General features: G+C 36.8%; 1 protein-coding gene across 1 annotated transcript in view; it reads right to left on the bottom strand.

Moving 5' to 3' along the window:
- TBCD (tubulin folding cofactor D) overlaps window positions 1–13592 on the bottom strand; it is a 115791-nt gene extending 102199 nt beyond the window's left edge. Inside the window, exons 1-7 of the mRNA XM_010579427.1 lie at window positions 13400–13592; window positions 10063–10113; window positions 9769–9866; window positions 8943–9044; window positions 6563–6709; window positions 5690–5745; window positions 2026–2158 (exon numbers count right to left, since the gene is read on the bottom strand). Of these exons, the coding sequence (XP_010577729.1) occupies window positions 2026–2158; window positions 5690–5745; window positions 6563–6709; window positions 8943–9044; window positions 9769–9866; window positions 10063–10113; window positions 13400–13592 (780 nt within the window). The remainder of the gene's footprint in view (window positions 1–2025; window positions 2159–5689; window positions 5746–6562; window positions 6710–8942; window positions 9045–9768; window positions 9867–10062; window positions 10114–13399) is intronic.
- Window positions 13593–13749: the final 157 nt, after the last annotated feature.

Raw genomic sequence — 13749 nt, 5'->3', positions numbered from 1 at the left:
TTCTGCTTCACACACTTAGCAATTACTTATTATGTTTCTGTACTGACTGTTAGAAACTTGCGTGTTTAAGAGAAAAGGTTTACTTATTTTAAACATTGCTTCTATTTTCAGCTGATATTTTTGGTTTAACAACATGCTATTTTTACAAGGGTTACAGAATTCTTAATATTAAACTCTTGAAATAAGTATTTCCTATTCCAATTAAGCACGTCTGCATACACACATACCTGCCTATGTATGATTCTGAAAACCTTTATTCCCTAATGATATAATTCATGCTTACATTGTAGTAACTGAAACTGAAAATTGAAGACTGAATGCAAGAAAAGGCTTTAAAAATTCAGTCTGCTCATACCTATCAACTGGAATGGGAGTTATGAGCTGTAGGACACAAATAAAACTGGCCTGATAAACACTTTCTCCTATCCCACAGAGGCGGAAAAAAATCATACAAATGCAAGAAGCCAGGCTTCTGCTTCCAGGTATATTGTATCACTTTCTAGTTTCGATTCTACTTGTTAAGTATTCACCTGTTTCGCTTAGTATGCACTAATGAACAGGTGGATAGAGCCAAAGCCAAACTCAAAGGAATTATGACAAAACACTAATGTATTATACATCCTACAGGTCTCATCATGCACCTAGCATGGCAAACAGTCAGTCTCCCTTTCCAGATCTGACAATAAAATGATGAAACATCATTCTGTCTTTTGAAACACACTGCAATGCATACAAATAATGCTTCCTCCTGCTTAAGCAGCAAGTCCTAAGTTATTCTAAATATAGATCATTTCTTGTATCTTCTGATTTGGAAGAGCTGCTATAGAAAAAAAACAAAACAAAACAAACAAACAAAAAAAAACCAAAAACACACATCACACATTAGTTTCAGAACTTTGCTTTGATGTTTAGTAACATACTGCATACAAGTCCTCATAGCAATTATTTAAAAAGAGCTGCAAATTTATGCAAATTATAGAAACTCGTACAAACACCAGCAAATCCTTAAACCTGTGCAAAGACTGTACAAGAGCATGTCATTTGACTTTGCTTGCACTACCTTGAGTTTGGTCAACAACAAAAACAAGAACGAACAACTCCACTCACACACACTCCCCCAATCCACCCAAATAGATTTGGACATCAAAATTGGAATAGATACCAGAACTGTTATTCAAGTATTTTAAAATGCACACCAACACTTTTAAGGGTGTAAAACTACAAGAAAGAGTTTATAAAAAGATATTCTTAAAATATACAAGAGGAGTGCTATCATATAGTAGTGGTTCAGGTATTACAGATTTTTTTCCTATGCGTAGTATAAAAATTTTAAAACCCAAACTAAGAATTCAGCTCTCCAAGTCATAAACTACTGTTACTTCACAAGGTAATGAGCATTAAACAAAAAAACTGTTCAGATTAGCAAGGAAAACCACAGGAAACAGTGCATTTTTTCAGACTATTGAAGGACACTAACAAGTTTAGTATGTCTAATTAAAACTATTGAGAACAATATTTTAGTTGAAGAGGAATGGATACAACTCTCAAGTATCACTTGCATTTTGGTTACCAGTTCTGAAAAGTCTAGGAGAGACCACTACTATATCAGAAGCCAAACCTCTTCATTCTGTACAGTTCCAATTTTTTAATTTATTTCAAAGGTTTTGTTCAAAGAAAAAAAAAAACAAAAAAAAAAACCCAAACAAAAACCAAAGCCCAAATTGAACTATGAAATGACTACTGATATACAGTCAGATATTTAAAAGCATTTTTCAGAGTCATTTATCAGTATCTATACCGGCAACTTCACTTTCATTTGATGATGACAAGAATACTTAAAGAAAATACACATACATGGGAAGTTACATCTTCACAACTGTTGTGGAGGAAATTCTAGCTGTATATTATCTTATCCTTTTTTAAAAAACAGGAACCTCTCTGCATTTGCTATTAAAGGCCTACCATAGCAGTATCATATGATCATAAATACAATCATCTATCTTTTAAAGAAAAAACTGTATTTACCAGGGCCTGGAGCATGCCATTCATAACAACAGTCCCCTCCATTGTCTGGAAGGAGGATTTAGATAACATGGAAAGAGTCCAGTCCAGGAAGTCTGGCATCCTTTTTTGCCTGACATCAGGGCGGACAATAAATCTGTCAGAGAAAAAAAAAACAAAACACTGCAGTTACTAACTTTATGACTTTCAATGAAAAAGAACTTTTCCTGCTATCCAAACTGGTTGCAGTTCCTAAAAACAATTCTATAATGGGTATTTTCCTAAATAGCTGAGGGTGGGAACACTCCACACGACCATGGTTAGCCCTTCTGTTTCTGAGCAAGGATCTGATTCAGAATTTCACTTTCACTTCAAACCAACCTGTAAACTTGGATTCTAGAGATTTCTCATCTTAACTGTAAAGCAACAAACTTTCCAAAGGTCCCACATAAAAATTATTTCCATTAGAATTAGTGAAAAGCTGAAACAAATATTCTCCACCATTCTCACCAAGAACAGCTACTCTACAAATCTGAAAATTAGTGCAAATCAAAAATTGGTCCATACTGCACTGTTATCAGCCAGGCCCATAAAAAGTAATCATCAGTGCTATATTTGGTTTTCTGGATATTTGAAAAAGTCAAACACCTGTTATTTAACACAGTAGATGGGTCAGGAGATGCATTTTTACCCATCTTAGAGAGAGAGGGCAAAAGAGGTTCATCATGGTTAAACTACTTCTATACTCAGTCATCACCAGTGCCAGCCAAGCTACAGTTAGGGCAACTGCTTCAGTTACCTAATTTAGTATTCTTAGCATCTAAAAATTAGGGTCCTGTTCCAGCAGAGATTCAGACTAAATTAAGAAACTTTGTTCTCAATGCAATCAAAGTAAACAAGGTACATAGGAAAGCCCACAAAGTACAATTCATAGTGCTTCAACAAGGATGTATGCAGAGCCTGTATCTGGTTACTTTATATACCTACCAATTAAATGGGGAACTGCACCAAGACTTAACTAACAAAGAATATTAAATACAGAGAAAACAGGAAACAGTGAGCAGACATGTGATCACTTGAATGGTCTTCAAAGTCAGCATCTATTGTGTTCAGCAATAAAACAGTGAGGATTTGGGGCAGGGGTTAGTTGAGGGGGGGTGGCTTGTTTTATAACAGAGCAGCAAGGACAAAGCCTTCTTTTGCACAGTAGCACAGGTAAGAGAAGTAACCTGTAAAGTAGATGAACTGGTTCCTAGACCCTTTCTCAGCCCAAAGGAGTTTAAATCTTAATTTCTCAAAGGAGTGCCCTAACCTCCAGACTAAAAGCAAGATAAGGATAAACCTCATCTCCTCCTACTGCAACCAGGTCACTGAGCAGACAGAAAGGAGAATTCATGGAACAAACTCCAGGTCCTTTGCCCTATGAAAGGTAAATTACTTTGGAAAACAGGAAGTCTTGGATCCTGATGTTTCTAAACTTCGCTTGAAATTCATTAACTCCTTGGAGCAGGAACCAGAACCCAGACTTCCTCTTCCTCCCCAAGGAGTTTCCTAACTCAGTGTGTTTAAAGAGTTAGACTCCTGTATCTTATCTCTCTGTCTGTCCTAGGACTTTTGTATTCCTGCCCACGTTAACAGTCGAACTTCAAGAAGATGAAACAGTGATCTCATCTCAAAATAACCATGCCCGTTCATTAAAGAACAGTTTTGGGATGTGAAAGCAGTGAATTCAAATGCACCAAGGCCAAAAGACCTTGGACCTGGGTCTCCTAATTCCTTGTGAAGTGTTTTAATCATTAGGCCATTTTGAAAATGGTGCTTTCATAATAAACCAAATAATTATAAATACACTAAATAGTAATTTTGCTCCCATTACAGCCTTATACACCTTGATGCAGCTGGTACTACAACCAGCTTAATGTAATTCTTATCACCTTATTTGTTATGAATACATACTTTTAATAAAAATTAATTTAGCCAATAAAATGGAGGTGAAGTGAACATAAGACAACTGCTAATAACATCAAATCAAATCCTCTCCTTCTGTCAGCTTGTGACAAGGCAGATAACCAATGCAGATACATAAAAATCCTAGAAAAGCAATTTCCAATTATCACTTCCAAGATGACTGCAAAAACTAATTAGGATGAGGAGACAAACCTACGTTCTGTCACAGGGAAATAATTATGTAACATGCAAGATTATTTATTAAAGACTATTCAAATGATTCATGCATTCACTTAAATTTTGCTCTGAAATATTTCAGAGTAAATCAGAAAAGTACAGGACTAGTCACCAGAGAACTATGATTCTAGTCTCAACTCCTTCATGAATTTTCTGCATGACGCTGTTAGTTCTAAAACAAAAAAGTGTTGGTTTTGTCATCAGATTTGGAACTGTAGCATTATACTCACTAAATACAAGTTTCTAAAGCATTGAGTCCCATGACTGAAGTTCAGAATAAATTTAAAATAAGTATATGGACACTTATTTCCCCAAAAGACAGTTAGGATCTGCTGTACTAAATGTTATATTTAACAACTATTTTGATACAATCAATCCCACAAATTTTGTGCCTCTTCATCCAGAGAAAAACCTTAACACAGACTTTATTGTTCAGACTAGCTACCCACACCGACTATCATCATTTCATCTTGTTCACCCTACAGAGCCTCTGCTCCTATGGCTACACTGGCAAAACTATGTTGGCAGAGCCCCCTAGCGTAGATACAGTATATGCTAGTGTAAAGATTCTGGGGGTTTGCTTGCTTTAAAAAGAAAGAAAAAAGAAAAGAAAAACTAAATTACAAACTGAGCTGAATAAAGCCCTCTTCTGCTAGAAGAATACTGTAACATGTATTGTAATATATACTGGAAAAAAGATAGTGTGTACTAGCACAGTTTATGGTCTTTGTAATTTATTTTCATATGCATCACAAATGAAACCAATCTCTACTAATGCACTAGGAAAGGAAAGAAGAAATACAGAAGTTCATTATTTCAATTTTATAAGCAACCCTAGCATCAGTATTACTGAAGTGACACAAAAAATGTCAGAACAACTGCACCTCTGTCACAAATTACTCAGTGTCTGAACACCAACTGTGTAAGACAATGGGATTTAGAAAGTTCCATTATCCTACACCTGTTTTATTTGATGAATTATTTGACAAGAATAAACCTAAGAAAACAGAAGTATTGTTGTGTGGCTGAGAGAATGAAGAAAGTGACAAGAGGGATATTAAGAAAATAAATTCTAGCATTTCTATTTCCTTTTACGCAACTTAAGGTACTACTAGGAAACATCAAGCCAGTAATACTAGATACTAATTCTCTATTTACCATGCAACACACTGCAAAAATCGGCAACACAAAGTAACTGTATCTTTCTGAAACCCTGCAGCACAAACCAGTCCCTGGAAGGCAATTTGAACAGTATCCTGTTAACAGTGAAGATCTGTATCCCCTGTGATAGATACCTGTTCCTCTAGTAAGCAGAAGAAAACACAGCATTTCCCATAATAAATACACTGTTGGATCTGATTCAAGCAAATTTAACATCCCACATACAGTTGGCAACTTCCAGTCCTCCCAACACTGTCATTAGTAGCATGTCAGACTAAAAAATGGCAGGAGAAATGGGCGCTAACTTTTTTCATTTCTGCCAAGAAGCACAAAAGAGACTTACTTTGAAACCAGTACAGCAGCTGCATCTCGAGCCTTATCACTGACAACCAAGTAACACTAAAAGTAAAAGAAAACTAACTGTAAAAGAATTCATACATTTAGATTTAATAAAAACTACATAACAACTCTGTACATGAATATACTACTTAATACTTATGATTACAAACATTATTACGATTACAAACTGAGCTTAAGATCCCATTTTCCCCATCCCAAAATTTCCCATTTAACAACCGTATCTCAGACAACAAAGTCTCCCTCCTAGTGTCTTTCAAAGCAAGTTTACCTTTACTGAAACATTCACTTACAGTCATATTTGTGCTACTACATGCTTACAAGTGATAAGCCACTAAGTGCTGCAAGTGTAAAAAGCATAAGCTGTACAGGTATTTTGGGGATGGTGTTGCTTATTTTTATCTTAAAGGGATGACAAGTTAGCCACTTCGGCTTACACCTCATGAAACTTTACTACCTTCTTTGAAAATTCTTCATGCCGTCATAGCTTCCAATGTTACTCGTCCTCATTGAATGCTAATTTCGTATATAAATCAAACTTGGTTTTCCAAAAAAGCTAGCTAGTATTTTCAAATGCTAAAAGCTGTTAACATAATCAAGGCATGCATTCATATCAGACAGGCATAAAATAAGATTGTTGTTTGTTTTCCCTGAAGTAATAAACTGTCTCATCTGACACTAAAGCAGCAAAGGACATGCTGGAAGATTCCAAAACTATGAAGAAATTCTTACAGATTAGATACAGGAAACATGGGCTTAAATAATATTCTGAAAAGACAATAATTTATTATATATTGAAAGATTAAGCCTAAGAAAAATATCACAGGTTTCGAAATATTACAAGATGTATTATACTTACTTTTGCTATTTTAAGTATGCGATCCATTGTTGGCACACGAGCATGCCCTTCCGCAGAAGTAATATTTCCATCAAAACGGGCCAGATCAAAAGGAATCAAGCATATCATGGAGAGCCATAATAAAAGCATATAACGAGTTTCCCAAGTCTGGAAAAGAATGGTAAAACAACATATGCACTCCATTTTCTGGAACATATTCCAACAAAGTGCGTGGAGCATAAACTATCCAGTAGCTCCAAGGAACTTTCAAAGTAAGATGATGAAAACTCCGAACCTGAATGCTCTGAAACACCAAAGGAGACAGAACTACCAGCAATTCCAAACAGGAAAACTGTAACAAAATTAAAGCACCCTCCCTTCTGAATCTGAAATCTAGGCAAGTTTATTTCCTTCCCAAAGGAAAACTGCATGTTGCCATTTTCGTGTTTTCTCCTTCCCTCAGCCTATTTGTGCCTCCAGTTACAAATATGAGAGAAATATGTTCTTCTTCCTAATTTCTTATGCATTGGTTTCATGGGTTTACTGAAACAACTTTAGATGTATTTTGAGAGAGAGACAGACAAGAAGAAACTTTTAGAAGTTTTACAGCTGTACATCTACAACAGCAGCAAAGTGGTCAGAATTGATAATGTTTATTAAAAAAATTATTTTAATTTAGAGCAGCAATACAATTATTGTCTTCAGATCCATGATTTTTGTTACTTATAATAGATGATGTTCTCTCTTAAAATTCATCTATTTTAATAAGCCCTCTGGAATTCTTATTTTTCCTTACTAAAAAATATAAGAATATGAACTATGGTATCTTGGGGTTATACTTGATGATCCTTATGTGTCCCTTCCAGCTCAAGACATTCTATGATTCTATGATCTCAATCCATGCTTAAAAAGTCTTTGCGTAAATATTTTTTCAAATCAGAGCTCTTGCCCAGAACATTTCCAGCCAAATAAAACTTTAAATCAGGACACTAATGAAGTGATGTCACAGTTTTTCAAATTGCAAACAGGTGGAAAAAAAAATCTGAAATTCTGTGTTGTTTTTCCACACCCAGGAATATATTATCAAAAGGCAAAACCCCAAGCGATTCATGCCTCATGCCATAACTGTGCAATTTTCTCCAATCTTCACCTCCCTCCTTTCAAAAGAAAAGGAAGGAAAAAAACCCACCAAACCTCACAGATCTGAAGACTGATATTGGGGGGTTGGGGAAGAATAAAACACTTTACAAAATTAAACAAGGAAAATTAACTATTGTCTTGATTTCCTCATCAAAATAGAAGTTCTCATACCAACTTTGACAAAACCGAAAGGTTTAAAAAACAGCCTCTTTACATTAAGAAATAGGAATAAATACATAAAACCTAAACGCTCCGTTTCCTGTGATTTTACTTTTATGACTTCAAGCTAAATTAACGTGACCGTTAATGATATGCATAGCAGGTAGGGAATTTTTCAGTTACTCCTCTTAGTTCAGTATCTTTCACTGCCTTTCTTATTACTGTTGTTTCAATTAATTTGTTCCCTTATATGAGTGGTTGAAGATTTTACTTGCACCGCTACTGCCATCACTTCTAAATCCTTAGATCATATCCCATGAAAGAAAAACACAAGACCTCTGCTTCAATAAGACATTTCTCTTCTGACAAGATGACTTTCTGTCCTGGTTTCAGCTGGGATAGGGTTAACTGTCTTCCTAGTAGCTGGTACAGTGCTATGTTTTGAGTTCAGTATGCGAAGAACATTGATAACACTGATGTTTTCAGTTGTTGCTTACTAGTGTTTAGACTAAAGTCAAGGATTTTTCAGCTTCTCATGCCCAGCCAGCAAGAAAGCTGGAGGGGCACAAGAAGTTGGCACAGGACACAGCCAGGGCAGCTGACCCAAACTGGCCAACGGGGTATTCCATACCATGTGACGTCCCATCTAGTAGAGGAACTGGGAAGTGGGGGCAGGGAGTCACCACTCGGGGAGTAGCTGGGTGTCAGTCGGCAGGTGGTGAGCAATTGCCCTGCGCATCATTTGTAGATTCCCATCCTTTTATTACTACTGATGTCATTTTATTAGCGTTATCATTATCATTATTAGTTTCTTCTTTTCTGTTCTATTAAACCGTTCTTATCTCAACCCACGAGTTTTACTACTTTTCCCGATTTTCTCCCCCATCCCACTGGATGGGGGGGAGTGAGTGAGCGGCTGCGTGGTGCTTAGTTGCTAGCTGGGGTTAAACCACGACACTTTCATACTAAATTCAGATGTTCGGTTAACACCGGCCAGGGCATATCACTGCTTTATACACTTTCTTCCAGATTTTTTTCTTACACTGTTCATCAGCTTTTTCTGCTGGAGACATAAAAGTTAAAAAGTACCGTAAGTTCTCACCTCTGAATCTTTTGGATTCTGGTCTACAAGCATATCCAAAACAGGCTGTAGATCACCTACTTCATGAGGAAACAGTGGGAGGAAACGTTTGTACCCTCTCACCTAAAACAGAAAGTTTCAAAATTTACTAAGCAATCTGGCACTGTCAAGTACTGAGGAAAGAGGAAAGACCCTTTGAGAAGCTTCTTGTGTATGAACCTCATATGAATTAAGGTCTTAAATACCTTGAGATTTTTGTGGTTTTACAAACTTATTAAGAATTAATGGAATGATAATGCTTTAACTTTAAAACAAGGGACCTCTGAAGATTGTCTAGTCCAACTCTCCTGCTAAAGCACCGTCACCCACAGCAGGCTGCCCAGGATCATGTCCAGTAGGGTATTCAGTATCTCCAGGGAAGGGGACTCCACAGCCTCTCTGAGCAATCTACTCCAGTGGTCAGCCCTCACATGCAAAAAATGTTTTCTTACGCTCAGATGGAAATTCCAAAATCCATCTAATTCTTCATCATACTTTACTCTTCTTTTCAACATTATGACTCTTGTTTTACCACTGTCTCAATGTCTGCAATTTTTTTTGTATTCAGACTTTGATTTTTACTACTCTGGTTCATTAAATAACATAAGTATTATGAAAAAGATAAAAAAGAGAACTAATCTTTCACAGTACAGTTTAAAACATTTCATTACATTACTTAGACAAGAATTTATTTATTTATTTTACTATTTTTGAAAAGGTAAAATTTTTTTAAGTTATTTAAACAACAAAGAAAATATTGGGAACTTACACATTTCAGTTACAGAACATTAAACTTGGAGATTTTTACCTTTGTGATGATGTAAAGAAATTTAAAAGCCAGATGAACTAGTGGGGGAGGAGATCCATTGTCCCGTACTATAGCCAACAATGAATTCATCATCCACTCTAATGGAAGGATAGGAAAAGAAGTGAAACAACATGCAGTTAGCTTACAGTTTCTCTTACTTGTAATAACAAAGAGGGAGATAGTAGTCATATAAGTAATGTCAACCACAGCAATCTTGTAATGCAAATATAAACCCTCTAGTTTAACAGATTTTCAAGTATATACACAAAAATTATTTAAAGATGACATTCCTACCTAAGTGGCGATCCAACAAGTGAGGTTGCTCCTGGTACTTGTCCATTATACCTGAAAAGGAAAATATATCTGTAATAAGCTAGTCAAATTAAAGGCTCTTTACAGGCATTAATTGTGAGATACACCCTGATTGTAGACAGCGTTAGCTTAAGATTTCAGTATCCTTGAGCTAAGTGCTGCCACCACCTGTAAGCAAGATCAAAAAGTAAGAAAACTACAGAGAAGTAACTAAAAATATAGTCTGTCCACTTCTGTAGGGCAATCATTTACCTACATTGAATCATAAACTCCCTTCCAGGAGTCTCTCAAGTTACTGCGGACAAATCTCACAGCTAGATGAAACAAGCAATCACTCAGTTTGTTGCTGTCCTTCACTGCAGAGCACTTTGTGGCTCTCCTTTCCTAAGCACAACTTACCAGCGCACCATTTCTGATGGAACTCTGCAAACAGAGGACAACGTTAAACCACTATTTACAGAGACTTAATATATACAGCAGACTGTAGCTGCTCCAGCTGTACCAGCTTTACACTGCACTCCTACCCACACAGCAACTAGAATGCTGCTTTACACCTTTCTGACTTGCTGTTCACATCTTCTTCATTAACATACAGAATCCCACTGTTCTATTTGTTAGCATGTCAAATTACTGATTGTTTTCAAAAACACATGCACAAAGATATCTCAACATCAAGAAGTGTAGTAGCATGACACTTTTCCAACCCTGAGGCTAATACAGCCATGGGGAAATTCTCCCTGGACACACTGGGTTTCACCACAAGGCTATCTTCCTTCCCATGCCTGGAACATATTTAAAGATATAGTTCCACCACTGAGGATCTGTACTGAGACAGGCTATAGGCATTGCGTAATTCTTATCTCTTTCTTTTGAGGTACCTGACTATAGCAGAAAAGAAAAACAACATAGTACTACTTTGCAAGTGAAGGTGCTCTTCACAATTCTCAGAGCTAGTTTTTTATTTTTAAATAGAACAGAGGAAATTATTCAGCAAAGAACAAAGAATCCTTGACAAACTTTAACCTGGATAAATACAAACTGTAGCTATTACTATCTGTGCTCCTCAAAACTTTTCACATTACTTACTTTATCTTGCTGCCAGTAATATCTTATCTTCCCTTTGGGAATTGACTTGGGGAAAAATTGAAATTGAATATTGAAAGAAAATATGAACAACTTGCCACAATTTTTAGAAACAAAAGCATTTTGATTTAACCCTAGAATCAATGAAAAGCAGCTACAGAAATGAAAGCTGGACTTCAGAAGAGATCATCAAGTGATCCAGTATTGTGCTGGAGATTGTCTCAGTCATTTTAGATAATTGGTCAGAAAATAGCTTTTTAATCAGAAAACTAAAATATTTTCTTAACTGCTCTTCTTCCTTGTTTCTCTCTCAAACAATTTTGCTCTCTATCGCTTTTCTCCACTTGTCACATCAACACTTTACGATTTAAGGATTTAAGACATAATTCAACTTCAACACTGCTGTAGTTGAGTAGTGGATGACACTGCACAACCACTTTCAAGACACCAGCCAGTCCAACAGTATCCTTGCAGTAACTTGTGCAATTCCACTGGGATACCACAGTGCTGCCTCCTATCAAGCGGGAAGCCTGAGCTCCTAATCATCACTAACTTCCCATTGTAATTAATGATACCTTAAACTGTGTACAAATAACAGAGCTAGTGAATACAGTAAATTCCATCAACACTCACAGCAACAGCTCTCAAGCAGAAGTGGAATTTAACAGCAAATTCCTTATCTTGCCAAATTGTTTTCCCAAATCGCAGTCTGGCAATCTAAAATAAAACCCTAAATCTAAATGCTGAAGAGAATGAATTGAAAAAAAGTTCTTTTAATACTACTATTCAAAAAAAATCTTCCTAAATTTTCCTACAAAATTATAGTTGCAGATTAAACTATCTTCCAAACTTCTGTTTCTAACAGATCACCAAAAAATGAGCATCATATGTTTTTGTGAATGCTTTAGTGACCTGCATTAAAATCCTCTGTAACTGATGATTAATGTGTTATCCGCATAGAGATTAAAGGTATTCCCTAAGCTTCAATGTTATATCCCACACATTTGGCCTGTTACCCTATATAGGACATTTTGCTCAAGAAAGATCAAATGATACCTTATGACACTAAATATCATAACTGAATACTGAACAACATGTACAGTACCTATCAATTTTAATTATATTGACACTCTATTTACTGGGCAATGATATGCATTCAGAAAGTTCATCAATACAATTTAAATACACGGAGACAGTATATATGATATGAAAGACAAGAGAGGCACAGCAAGATGATTGGATGGAGGAGATGATGGCCTCTCAGACGCTGAGATTTTTTTCAGTGATATCTTTTCTATCCCATTAAAGTCTACCATTTCATCTGTGATACTGAACGATCAACACAAATATGAGTGTTCTTGCTACATTTTTCTGAACAGCTACATGTTCACCATTAACCTCCTCAGATGGTACAGTCAGTTAAGTCAATCCAGTATAATACTGCCAAGTAACTTCTGCAGTGTCAGATTTCCAAATTCTAGGTTTTCTGGTTTATTGTTTGCCTACCTAGTTTCTTTTTGTCAAAAACACAGACACTGGATCAATATCTTGACTGTAAATTTTTGCAATTCCACTATTTTTGCAAAAGTACCTGCAAAATACTAGTCCACTTAAATTGATTTGTAAATATATGAAACTTTTGCAAATCATCTGGTCAGAATATTGGATCCAATACACAGATGTGCATTATAACAGGCTAATTACCTAGGACACTACTACATGCAGGTAATTATACCACTTCTATATTCAGCTGAGGTCTAGAAGCAGAACAGCTGTCATTATATGGCACAAAAGCTCAGTTACTAAGTCAGATCCAAGCTGCCTCCACTCAGAAACAATTACATGATCTGTATGGATTCAGCTGCCCTTCATATTTCCTATGAAATATAAGAGTAAAAATATGAAATTACCACTTTAAAGCTCCAAATGTATGCATTTTGAACAAGTAATTAGGTACAAAACTGGCTTTATTTGACAGACGTACAGACCTTAACTAAATTATTGCCCGCATTTGAATAGGAAAGTGGAGGCTAAACATGGGTCAGAATGTAGTTAGATACTGCAAAATAATGCAATATACATCTGGCAAACAAAACGAGTAAAAAAATAAATCTAAACTACCTGTTGATGAAGTTCCAGCATTATCACTAATCCAAAATTAACGGTTTAGTCCTTTTTTGGTAAGAAGTTCCTTTAAGCAATACAAAAACACACTCCGTTTGGATGACGTGCTTACCTATGAATTTTTCCACCGTCATTTCTCGAGTCACCAGATCCCCAAAGACTCCCTTCAGGTTACCGATGAGCCCCCCGACCTCCTGACTCTCTGTGAAGCTCTCCAGGATATTTCTGGCGGAGATGACACCTGGCTCCTGGCTCCCGCCTTCCTCCGGCTCCGACGCCGCTCCATCCATCTCGCCCAAAGCCATGCCCGAGGCCGGCCGTCAGCGCTCCCTGCAACAGCCGGGCAGAGTTAAGAGCCGGTGGGTCACGCCATCCCTCCCGCCGGGCGCGGAGCAGGGTACGCGAGGCAGAGGCGACCCCTCCCCCGCCGCCGCTCGGACGGTCCCTCAGGCGACACCGCCG

The sequence above is a fragment of the Haliaeetus leucocephalus genome, unplaced genomic scaffold (genome assembly GCF_000737465.1).
Source record: "Haliaeetus leucocephalus isolate CR32 unplaced genomic scaffold, Haliaeetus_leucocephalus-4.0 Scaffold657, whole genome shotgun sequence".
NCBI lineage: Eukaryota > Metazoa > Chordata > Aves > Accipitriformes > Accipitridae > Haliaeetus > Haliaeetus leucocephalus.
Note: the sequence above shows the minus strand (reverse complement) of the source record. Positions and strands in the feature narration are given on the sequence as shown.